We start from the raw sequence: 12,732 nt of genomic DNA, 5'->3' as shown, positions 1-12,732 counted from the left end.
ATAATTCTATGTTACTGAGAAAATTCAATTAAGCCAGAATACTTTATTCTCCAGGTATTTCAGATAATCAAAATTTAATACTTTATCTCCAAATATTATTAATGATGAGTAGTTAGAATTTTAAAATGGATAAATCTGGTGGATAGAATCTCACTGGGCCAGATGTAAGTGGTCAAAGCAAGTGACGCTCTTTAAAGATGTTAAATCATTTAACATCTCAGGATGAGAAAGGAGGCTCTTTGAGGGTCAGGAACAACATAACACACACACAACACAGAAGCATGCTTCTAAATACCATAGATTTAGGATGCAAAGGATACATTCTATAAACAGGGTTCTACTGAGTAGAGGAGGAAATTCCTGGCTTAATTGTTCACTGGGTTTGATATGAAAGCTTATCAAAGCAGGTCTCTAGTACTGTCATAAATAAAGGGTAAAGCTGACTATTTTACATTATAGTCACTTGTTCACCTCTCTGAGGAAGGCAAAGTTCATGAATGAAGAAAGATCTAAAAGGCCTGTTCAGCATTACAAAGTGACGTTAGGAGCCAAAAGCAAGCCTAAGAGTATCTTTCCAGAATTGAAACCATCCGAACAATTCTTTTCTTCTTTTATAAAATACATATTGTTTGGTTGGAAAGGGCATAAGCTATCAATTTCACTTTAAAAATAATAGTTTTTATAGTTCAAGTTCCATTTTACAGTTTTGATGTAGAAATATTATTGAGTCATATAAGCTTACTCAAATCCTTTAAATATACATTGTATATTTTATTCCTTTTACTTTGAATAATTGGGTAATTAAATGTATTAAAGACATCACTGGGTTTCCCTGGTGGCTCGGCGGTAAAGAATCCACCTGCCAATACAGGAGACACAGGTTTGATCCCTCCGTCAGGAATATCCCCTGGAGAAGGAAATGGCAACCCACTCCAGTATTCTTGCCTGGGAGATCCCATGGACAGAGGAGCCTGCCAGGCAACAGTCCATGGGTCCATGGGGGCACAAAAGAGTCTGCTACAGCTGGGCAACTAAACAACAACAACAAAGACAGCATTTTATTATTAATCTGTTCTTACCTGGAGGGTAAGTAAGATGCTGCTCAATGTATAGCTTCTATTCCACTTACGAGGGCTGTCCAAAAAATCTATACAGGGCTTGCCAGAATGTGGGTCTACTGTATTAAAATAACACATTAATATTTATACATAAAATTATCATTTAAAACTTATGAAGATCAACATATCATAGGCTAAGTTAGAAAGCAAGTGACAAACTTTGCAATGAATGTGACAGTTTATATAGACCAGTTGTTAGAGCATGGACTTTGGTGTCAGATACACATAAATTTGACAGTTGACTCCTCCACTATCAGCAATGGACACTGAGCAATGAACTACCTCTCTAGGTCTCATTTGCCTAGTATGTGAAATGGGGAATATGACTGAAGTACCTACTTTCACTGAAATGAGTTTAAAAAACAAAGTCCTTAATAGAGTACCTGGCATAGAGTGGATCCTCAAAAAATGATAGTTATCATTATTAAAAATACTTTTATCAATGTATAAATAATTTTTATAAAAAAATAAGAAAAATTATTTATATCTAATGGAAAGATCTTGCAATCTTTAGGAAAGATCTGGGAAGAAAATGTTGAAAAGGTGAAAAAAAGGGTCTTCGGTTTGGGACATTGTATTTTGAAACTACAATAATAGTTAACAGTGCAATGGACAAAAGGTGAGTGAACAACATGATAAAAAAAGTATTTAGAAAAAAATTCTAGTTGGTATTAAAACTGTAGTAAGTGAAAACTGAAATTATAACTCAGTGGTAAAAATGATCAAGAAACGATATGAAAAGTTTCAATTCTGGTTTCCTTGGTGTGTATGCCCAGCAGTGGGATTGCTGGGTCATAAGGCAGTCTATTTCCAGTAAACAAGCAAAGCTAGTGGAGGCGATGGAATTCCAGTTGAGCTGTTTCAAATCCTGAAAGATGATGCTGTGAAAGTGCTGCACTCAATATGCCACCAAGTTTGGAAAACTCAGCAGTGACCACAGGACTGGAAAAAGTCAGTTTTCGTTCCAATTCCAAAGAAAGGCAATGCAAAAGAATGCTCAAACTACTGCACAATTGCACTCATCTCACATGTTAGTAAAGTAATGCTCAAAATTCTCCAAGCCAGACTTCAGCAATACGTGAACTGTGAACTCCCTGATGTTCAAGCTGGTTTTAGAAAAGGCAGAGGAACCAGAGATCAAATTGCCAACATCCACTGGATCATGGAAAAAGCAAGAGAGTTCCAGAAAAACATCTATTTCTACTTTATTGACTATGCCAAAGCCTTTGACTGTGTGGATCACAATAAACTGTGGAAAATTCTGAAAGAGATGGGAATACCAGATCACCTCACCTGGCTCTTGAGAAATCTGTATGCAGGTCAGGAAGCAACAGTTAGAAGTGGACATGGAACAACACACTGGTTCCAAATAGGAAAAGGAGTATGTCAAGACTGTATATTGTCACCCTGCTTATTTAACTTCTATGCAGAGTACATCATGAGAAACACTGGACTGGAAGAAACACAAGCTGGAATCAAGATTGCCAGGAGAAATCTCAATAACCTCAGATATGCAGATGACACCACCGTTATGGCAGAAAGTGAAGAGGAACTAAAAAGCCTCCTGATGAAAGTGAAAGAGGAGAGTGAAAAAGCTGGCTTAAAGCTCAACATTCAGAAAACGAAGATCATGGCATCTGGTCCCATCACTTCATGACAAATAGATGGGGAAACAGTGAAAACAGTGTCAGACTTTATTTTGGGGGCTCCAAAATCACTGCAGATGGTGACTGCAGCCATGAAATTAAAAGATGCTTATTCCTTGGAAGAAAAGTTATGACCAACCTAGATAGTATATTCAAAAGCAGAGACATTACTTTGCCGACTACGATCCGCTTAGTCAAGGCTATGGTTTTTCCTGTGGTCATGTATGGATGTGAGAGTTGGACTGTGAAGAAGGCTGAGCACCAAAGAATTGATGCATTTGAACTGTGGTGTTGGAGAAGACTCTTGAGAGTCCCTTGGACTGCAAGGAGATCCAACCAGTCCATTCTGAAGAAGATCAACCCTGGGATTTCTTTGGAAGGAATGATGCTAAAGCTGAAGCTCCAGTACTTTGGCCACCTCATGAGAAGATTTGACTCATCGGAAAAGACTCTGATGCTGGGAGGGATTGGGGGCAGGAGGAGAAGGGGACAACAGAGGATGAGATGGCTGAATGGCACCACAGACTCAATGGACGTGAGTCTGAGTGAACTCCAGGAGATGGTGATGGACAGGGAGGCTTGGCGTGCTGCAATATATGGGGTCGCAAAGAGTTGGACACGACTGAGTGACTGAACTGAACTGAACTGATGATGGCAATGACAATCAGAAATGTTTGACTGAAAAAAATCTGTTACAAACCCCTATTGAGTTGTTACCAATGTCCATATCAAGAAAAGTCCCTTTAACCTATGTTCCTGACATTTCCTAGAGATAAAGGTAAAGAATGAGAAATGGAGAGAGATTCTAAATGTGATGTCAGATTTGAGGATGCTCTCTAGCTTACATTAGATGGCTGGCAAGGACCCAGAGGGATGGTACGGGGAGGGAGGAGGGAGGGGGGTTCAGGATGGGGAACACGTGTATACCTGTGGCAGATTCATGTTGATTAATGTGTGGCAAAACCAATACAATATTGTAAAGTAATTAACCTCCAATTAAAATGAATAAATTTATATGTATATAAAAGAAAAGTTTCAAGAACGTTATTCATAGTCCTCCAGTGTCTTTTCTTCCTTTCCTCCATTTCCTCTCTCAAACATGATGCCTGCCTCCTCCCCATCCCCCTGTGTGGTTTTAGATGAATACATAGTTGCCCACATTTTCCCAGCCCTTTCCTCTAACAAGATGTGGCCCTGTGACTAAGTCTTAATGGTGGGACATCAGCAGAAGTAAAGTGTGCACCTTTTGGATCATATTTTCTTAATAAGGATGCTGTTTCTGCCTTTTCTTTTTCTCTCCACTTCCCACTGGCTGGAAATAGTGACAGAATAAATGTCTTAGGTCCAGAAATGGAACCCACAAGTTGAGGATGGTAAAACCTTCCTGCCAGCTTTGTTCTGTTATATGTACATTGGAAAGTCATTTGAAAAGGTTAGCCTATGTCATAATACAGTCAATTAACTAAATTATTAATAGTATTTGGGAAAAAAACACACACACACTTTTGTGTGTGTGTAGTTACTATGTTTTTAAAATTAAATTACATTTTTTTCTTCAAAGTATTTTTCATTTAATAGTAAATTGTCAACATATTTTGGATAAGTTTATTCAAAAAAATATTTAAACACCAACTCTATGCCAGGGAGTGAAGATTCTAGGGAGGTAACAATGACCAAAGAGTAAAGTCTTCATATATTTTTCTTGTTATGTTTAAAAGCAATGTACATAGCTATAATACATTTTACTTAAAAATTCCTATATTTATGGACATTGTAGCTATTTATGGACATTTCCCTTTTCTGTATATCCAATACTGTTACTGGAAATAAATCTTTACTAATTAAATATGAATAAGAAAATTAAACATATTCTTTATATAGAACCCTAAAGTTTCCATCCCAAAGCTATTAGAATCAATGAATTTAGCAAGGCTGAAGGAAAAAAAATTAATATACAAAATCTATTGTATTTCTATACACTAATGATGAAACAGTCAATCCTAAAGGAAATCAACCCTGAGTAGTCAATGGAAGGACTAATGCTGAAGCTGAAGTGCCAACACTTTGATAACCTGATACAAAGAGCCAGCTCACTGAAAAAGATCTTGATGCTGGGAAAGACTGAGGGCAGGAGAAGTGGGTAGCAGACTTTGACATGGTTGGATGGCATCATCAACTCAATGAATATGAGTCTGAGCAAACTCCAGGAGATAGTGAAAGACAGGGAAGCCTGGTGTGCTAAAGCCCAAGGGGTTGCAAAGAGTCAGACACAACTTAGCAACTGAACAACAATGAAGAAATATCATAAAGAGAAAGTAAAAAGAAAAAAATTCCCATTTAAAATAGCATATAAAACCCTAGAAGTAAATTTATCCAAGGAGGTGAAAGACCAACGCCCTGAAAACTATAAAACATTGATGAAGGAAACTGAAGATGATTCAAAGAAATGGAACAATATTCCATATTCTTGGATTGGAAGAATTAATATTGTTAAAATGGCCATACTATTCAAAGCAATCAACAGATTTGATGCAATCCCTATCAAAATATCCTGAATATTTTTCACAGAACTAGAACAAATAATCCTAAAATTCATATGGAGCCACAGAGAAATCTTGAGAAAAAAGAATGAAGCTAGAGGTATATATAGCCCTCTGAGAGTTTAGACTATGCTATAAAACTGCAGTTATCAAAACAACATGGTATTGCCGTAAAAACAGACACATATATTGATGGAACAGAACAGACAGCCCAGAAATAAGTCCATGCATTTGTGGTCAATTCAACTACAACAAAGGAGGCAAGAATATGCCATGGAGAAAAAAACAGTTTCTTCAACAAGTGGTGATGGGAAAACTGGATACCCATATCAATAAGCCAAAATAATGAGATTAGAACATTCCCTCACACGATATACAAATTAAATTCAAACCGGTTTAGAGACCTAAATGTAAGACCAGAAACCATAAAACTCCTAGAAGAAAACATACATGGAATATTCTTGACATAGATTATAGCAATATTTTCTTGGCTCAGTCTCCCAAGGCATGCAAAAATAAACAAATGGGACCCAATTAAACTTAAAAGCTTTGCATAGCAAAGGAAACCATTGACAAAATGAAAAGACAGCCTATAGAATTGGAGAAAATATTTGCAAATGATGTTACCGACAAGGGGTTAATATCTAAAATATACAAACAGTTCACACAATTCAATATTAAACCCCCAAATTAACCAAAAGTGGGCAGAAGACCTGAAAAGACATCTTTCCAAAGAAGACATACAAATATCATTCATGTTCAAAATTATATTTTGAAGAATGTTTAACACTGCAGAAATAAATGTATTATGTCATTTTAAATAAAAATATATACATCTTTGTGTAATAACTCAACTATGGAGATAAAATACATACACGGAAGAAAGGAAATAAATCTCATTAAATGTTGAGAATAGTATCTCTCTGAGTTAGGATTCAGATGATAATTTTTCCTGCTTTTTAATATTTTCCCCAATAAGTATGTTTACTTTATAATGTTAAAAATAAACATTATTAATGTTAATGAAAATAACATTAATATGGACAGAATTTATGATATTAATTTTATTTGTTCCTTACCATTTGGATGAAAAGGAATTGTTCTGAATTTCACAACTGGAGGGACAAAATTATACTCTGATGTGAAATTTATTCTCAGTTGGAAGAATGCTCCTGTGATATAGAAATAAACATTTTTAATAAAGTGTCATTAATGATTAACTATAACCTAATATTGATGTTTATGCCTACAGTTTATCCTCCCCAATGTCCCTAGAGTTTTACTATATTAATAAGTACATTGGATTAGAGGATGCCCAGACACCTCTAGATGGTATAATAGACTCCTCACAATCTAACCCAGTGTTTTCAGCCACATTCTCACCAGTCCTTTTCATCCACTAACTCTGTCCCTCTAATACCAGCCTCTTCACTGGGTTTCTCATATTTACTCTCTGCTCCAGAATCCTCTCTTCAGCTCTCGCTAGGCTATTTAGCCTACTTGCACTTCCTTCTGATTCTGCTGCTGCTGCTAAGTCACTTCAGTCATGTCTGACTCTGTGTGACCCCAGAGACGGCAGCCCACCAGGCTCCCCCCTCCCTGGGATCTCCAGGCAAGAACACTGGAGTGGGTTGCCATTTCCTTCTCCAATGGATGAAACTGAAAACTGAAAGTGAAGTCGTGCAGTCGTGTCCGACTCTTTGTGATCCCCTGGACTGCAGCCTACCAGGCTCCTCCGTCCATGGGATTTTCAAGCCAAGAGTACTGGAGTGGGGTGCCATTGCCTTCTCCGCCTTCTGATTCTAAACCTGGTGAATTCTCAGACATTCTTCAGGACCCAACTCAAGTGTCACTTCCTTGGGAAGCTGTTCCTGACTCTCCAAGGCAAAATTAACTAATCACTGCCTCCCAAGTATTCCATTCAAAATTCATAACAGGACATGTTATATTTTATTGTAATTATCCACTTACATGCTTTTCTCCCCTATCTCACTAAGCAAATATATCTTGTTAATCTGCAACTCTAAGAGGGCATGGTCATTAAAGTTTATGGTTGCCTAGTCTTCTTGAGAACTTGACTTATGGACATCTGTGGGAAAATCATAGAGAAAAAAAAAAAAGAGACATAATTGTGGGATTTTTCCATCAGGCATTTTGTTGGTTATTCTCTGAATTCATGGAAGACTATTAGATGATATTCTCAGTTGATATGTTTTCCTATGTCTGCTTCTTAAAAACATGATAACATTAAGACTGGGCATAAAGAAATATTCAAACCTAAAATATCCATCCATGTTGACAAATGGCAAAAAATTAAGCCATACAATGAAAAAATTAACATGTGAAAACTTTAGGAATTCTAGAAAATTTATACAGTGCAACCTTAAAGAAATTAGGCTAATAATATAAAGGCTTTTATAAAAAAGTAAATTGGTTTCCCAAACACAAACCATGCCAAATTGTATTCTGTAGACCTTCAATGTCAACATCCCATTGCATCATATCTTCACTTATAGGAAAGGCAGTAATACCCTAAACATCAAGAAAAATTAAAGCAGAAAAAAAGATTAAATATTTATTGCAGTTTGGGAAGTCAGATATTAGGTTACAATGAATTCCAAAAGCTCTAAATTTTCTTTTATTGATAAAAATGTTTGACTTGAGAAGGCGTTATATACTGTCTTATTACACAGAAGATAAGGTAGATTCCAGAAAATACATGCAATAGTAAATTTTAAGTAAATCATTAGTATGAAAATCACAAATGGGACAGGAAGGTCAAGAATGGAATATGTGACTTATGTAATTCTATAGACAATTTAAGATTCAAATTCAAAAAGAAAGGAATAGTTGGAAAGCATGTATTTCCTCATAGCTTTAAAAAAAACCCTACAGATGCTATACTAGGCATGAAGTAAATTTTCATTAAGAAAAACACAACTCTAAAATTATGCTCATATGTAAAAATAAAATTTTCCTACACTTGAGGCATTATTCCAATGGAGGGAAAAGAAAGTATTACTGTGCAAAACAATGAAGACCTAGCACAAACCAAAAATAATAATAAAATTTTTAAAATAAAATTATAAGGGAAAGACACTTGTGTGTTATATGTCACAGCAATTGGCAAAAAGTGCACTAGACAGGAAGAAAAAGAACTCAAGACTTAAGAGCAAGGGATTTTGGAGTCAAAAAACCCTGTGATGGAATCCCGAGCCCAAATATTTACTGAAAGCTTTCTGAGGCTTAGGTTTGTGGTAGGTAAAACAAAACACTACCTACTTTACAATATTGTATTGATAATTGAAGGGATTCCCAGGTGGTATCGAGTAAAGAATCCACTTGCCAACGCAGCAGACCTCGGTTTCATCCCTGGGTGGGAAAGACCCCCTGGAGAAGGAAATGGCAACCCTTTCCAGTATTCTTGCCTGGAAAAATCTCATGGACAGAGAAGCCTGGTGGGCTGCAGTGCATGGGGTTGCAAAGAGTCGGACACAACTTAGCCACCGAACATGCAGGCACAATTAATAATTAGTGAATGCAACCCTGCATTCACTAACTAAATGACTAATGGTTATTTACTACCTGATAGACTGTTACATTCAGGGATTAAAGTCCATAAATTACTCAGCACAGTGTGCTCAATACTGTTAACTATTATTATGAAATACTAATAATTATTATGAAACAGATTATTATACTGAAATAGGTTCATTAAACAAGTCTGTAGTGCAAATTAGATTTAACTCAATTATGCTTTGTGGAATAAACACAGATTAAACTGCTTTTAAAAACTCGTACCCCAATGAAACACAACCTCCACGTCTCCAATACTCACCTCATAATTGTTGTTCTTCAACTCTTGGAATTCTCTTTTTAGCAAGATGTAAGCTCTGCTGTACATGATAAAGCAAAAAATCCTCTGATCCTGTCCCCTCACTACTACGGTTCGCTCTGAGGCAAGTGTCTGAGGTTATGGGTCACTCTCCTATACCTAGTTAACTGACATAAATACTTGCTTTCTCCAGCTTCAGAATGCTGTATATATACTCCCAAGAGAGGTGGACCTAAGTTGGGCACGTAGCAGCGACTTTCTTTTCTCCTCTGACTCTTCTAAAGGAGGACTTCAGAAGGAAGACTTGAGCACTTTCTCCACTGCCGTGTGTCCTTGCGGCGCCAGCCCACAGCCCAGCCTGAAGATAAATGTGGATGAAACCCTGAGACCACTCGTGCTGCTTATGCGTGAAGTGGGCGTAAGAAGCGTAAGTTCAGGGTGTTCTTAACCAGTCACCGTCTCCGCTTCACAGGTGTAATTAACTGGGTGCCGGTTGGGCAAGAAGACGCAAATCGGTTGCCAAGCAACAAGACTAACCGGCACTGTAGAGGAGGTGGGCACTTGGTCACTCCTCATCCAATCAGCGTTGTGGGGTGGCCTCTGGAAACCTTCACAGCCAATTGTCCAAAAGGCTCAGTTTGAAAGGCCAATGAGAACCGTTGTTAAGGCCTCCTCTGTCCCCGCACCCCGTGAGACTACTAAATCCATCCATTTTGTTGGGGTAGGGGGAAAAGTCAGAGGGTCTAGCGTTTAAGTCTAAGTCAGAGAAGACTTCACTAGAAGTCCTCCGAAATCATCTTTTCTTTTTCTTTGAATATTATGCTGGTCTGCTCTTGTTTATAATAACATATGGCACTTGTGGCTCAGCTGGTAAAGAATTCGCCTGCAGTTAGGGAGACCTGGGTTCGATCCCTGGGTTGGGAAGATACCCTGGAGAAGGGAGAGACTACCTACTCCAGTATTCTGGCCTGGAGAATTCAATAGACTGTATAGTCCATGGGGTCACAAAGAGTTGGACACGACTCTGCGACTTTCACTTTCATATGGCACTTCAGCGGTCATGATATCTTCGCATATATTATTATGTCATCAAATTCTTCAGTTACTCTGGAAGAATGTTATGCAACATGAACTACTTAAAAATTCTCATCTCTTGCTGAGTTTTGCCACTTTCTGTTCCTTCTGTCTAGATATTTACCACGTTCAGATTTACCTTTGCCTACGATTCTTTATGAAATCATACAAGACAACTCCTTTCTTGTGATCCTAGAGGACCCTATATTTACCTCCCTGTTAGCATTTATTGGGCTTCCTCCGTGGCTCAACGATTTAAAAAAAAAATCCACTTGCAATGCAGGGGCTGCAGGAGACATGGGTTTGATTGTTGGGTTCAGATCCCCTGCAGGAGGGCACGGAAATCCACTGGAGTATTCTTGCCTGGAAAATCCCGTGGACAGAGGAGCCTGTTGGGCTACAGTCCATAGCGTCACAGAGTTGGACAAGACTGGAGAGAATTTAGCAGACAGGCATAGCATTTATCAGGCTGTATCACAATTGCCCATTGCTTTCTTTAGCCAGCTGTGAGCCTCTTAAAGGTGCTAATTTGCCCATGTCAACTACAGAAGCTGGCATCTTTTCTCAGAGTACTTTTTCTTACTGTTTACTGATTTTGTGGAAAACAGGACATCAGTTTAATTAGTTCATTCATTTCACAGATATTTATTTCACACTTCTCATGTGCTGCGCAACAGTTCACATGAAGTGACTACCTTTTTGGCTCCAATATTCAATAAATAAATATACAAAACAAAAACAAGTGTACAAAGCAAAAATCATAATTTCAGATCACACCTTGGGCTTCCCTGTTGGCTCAGAGGTTAAAGCGTCTGCCTGCAATGCAGGAGACCTGGGTTCGATCCCTGGGTCGGGAAGATCCCCTGGAGAAGGAAATGGCAACCCACTCCAGTACTCTTGCCTGGAGAATCCCATGGACAGAGGAGCTTGGTAGGCTACAGTCCATGGGGTCACAAAGAGTCGGACACGACTGAGCGACTTCACTTTTACGTTCATACTATAGACAATAAAACAGTAATATAATAAACAGTAGCTAAGGGTTCCAACCTAGATAGCATATTAAAAAGCACAGACAAAAAAATAAAAATAAAAATAAAAAGCACAGACATTACTTTGCCAACAAAAGTCCGTCTAGTCAAGGCTATGGTTTTTCCTGTGGTCATGTATGGATGTGAGAGTTGGACTGTGAAGAAAGCTGAGTGCCAAAGAATTGATGCTTTTGAACTGTGGTGTTGGAGAAGACTCTTGAGAGTCCCTTGGACTGCAAGGAGATCCAACCAGTCCATTCTGAAGGAGATCAACCCTGGGATTTCTTTGGAAGGAATGATGCTAAAGCTGAAGCTCCAGTACTTTGGCCACCTTATGCGAAGAGTTGACTCATTGGAAAAGATTCTGATGCTGGGAGGGATTAGGGGCAGGAGGAGAAGGGGATGACAAAGGATGAGATGGCTGGATGGCATCACAGACTCGATGGACGTGAGTCTGAGTGAACTCCGGGAGTTGGTGATGGACAGAGAGGCCTGGCGTTCTGCAATTCATGGGGTCGCAAAGAGTCGGACATGACTGAGCTACTGAACTGAGCTGAAGGGTTAGAAATGGTCAGGGAAGTCCTCCGTCAGGAGTGGGCAGTGAAATGATACATGATAGGTTGGACGAGAAGGAGCCAGTTATTTGAAATACTGAGGGCAAAGAGTTCCAGGAACAGGAAAAGAAAATAGTTCTCAGTCAGGAAAAAGCTTGGCTTCAAATGGGAACTGGCAGGGCCTGAGAGAATATGGTGGAGATATGATTAGGTTGGAGCTTTATGTGTAGGGAAGTTTGGGTTTTATTTGAATAGCAGTGGGAATCATTGAATACCTTTAGGGATGAGAGTGTTATTCTCTACATTTACAAAATTACTCTAACTTCTTTGTGGAGAATGGATTGTAGAGGAGACCACTTAGCAGACTCCCACAGTCATTTTCATGTCCAGGTAGGGTAGTTGAGAAATTTCCAATAATATCTTCACTTTACTAACATTTAGCACAATAAAATGATTTTTGTTTTAAAAAACTGAATATTAAGGAATTTTTCCTATGAAAACATTAACTAGGACCTGAGATTGAATTTTGGTAGGGCTCTCCTTAAAGCCTGACAGATTTTCCCTTGCATTTATGGAACACTGGCAACATATAGTGGGAGCAAATAAAGAGCTGCTTCCATGAGAAAGGAGTGGGAACCAATTAGGGAATTTTAATGGCTTCTTCGATGATACTACGGTCTTTCATTCTGCTTTAACAGGAGAAATCTGTGATAGTAAATGCAGACTCTGTGTGTAAAATTTTGTTCTAGGAGAAATTCAGTTCAGTTCAGTGGCTCAGTCCTGTCTGACTCTTTGCAGCCCCATGGACTGCAGCACACCAGGCCTCCTTGTTCATCACCAACTCCTGGAGTTTACTCAGACTCATGTCCATTGAGTAAGTGATGCCGTCCAACCATCTCATCCTCTATTGTCCCCTTCTCCTCTCACCTTCAATCTT

At 38.5% G+C, this 12,732-nt stretch overlaps 1 protein-coding gene across 3 annotated transcripts in view; it reads right to left on the bottom strand.

Moving 5' to 3' along the window:
* UBE2U (ubiquitin conjugating enzyme E2 U) overlaps positions 1-9,615 on the bottom strand; it is a 78,589-nt gene extending 68,974 nt beyond the window's left edge. Inside the window, exons 1-4 of one of the 3 annotated variants that reach the window (XM_069593610.1) lie at positions 9,143-9,593; positions 7,755-7,836; positions 6,384-6,476; positions 1,080-1,177 (exon numbers count right to left, since the gene is read on the bottom strand). In XM_069593610.1, coding sequence (XP_069449711.1) covers positions 1,080-1,177; positions 6,384-6,476; positions 7,755-7,836; positions 9,143-9,208 — 339 coding nt within the window. In that variant the 5' untranslated portion in view covers positions 9,209-9,593. Of the gene's footprint in view, positions 1-1,079; positions 1,178-6,383; positions 6,477-7,275; positions 7,394-7,754; positions 7,837-9,142 lie in introns of all 3 variants that reach the window. The other 2 variants (XM_069593626.1, XM_069593617.1) reach the window with 2 other exon arrangements.
* Positions 9,616-12,732: the final 3,117 nt, after the last annotated feature.

The sequence above is a fragment of the Ovis canadensis genome, chromosome 1 (genome assembly GCF_042477335.2).
Source record: "Ovis canadensis isolate MfBH-ARS-UI-01 breed Bighorn chromosome 1, ARS-UI_OviCan_v2, whole genome shotgun sequence".
In the NCBI taxonomy this organism is placed as follows: Eukaryota; Metazoa; Chordata; class Mammalia; order Artiodactyla; family Bovidae; genus Ovis; species Ovis canadensis.
This window is presented reverse-complemented; position numbering and strand designations above follow the sequence as displayed.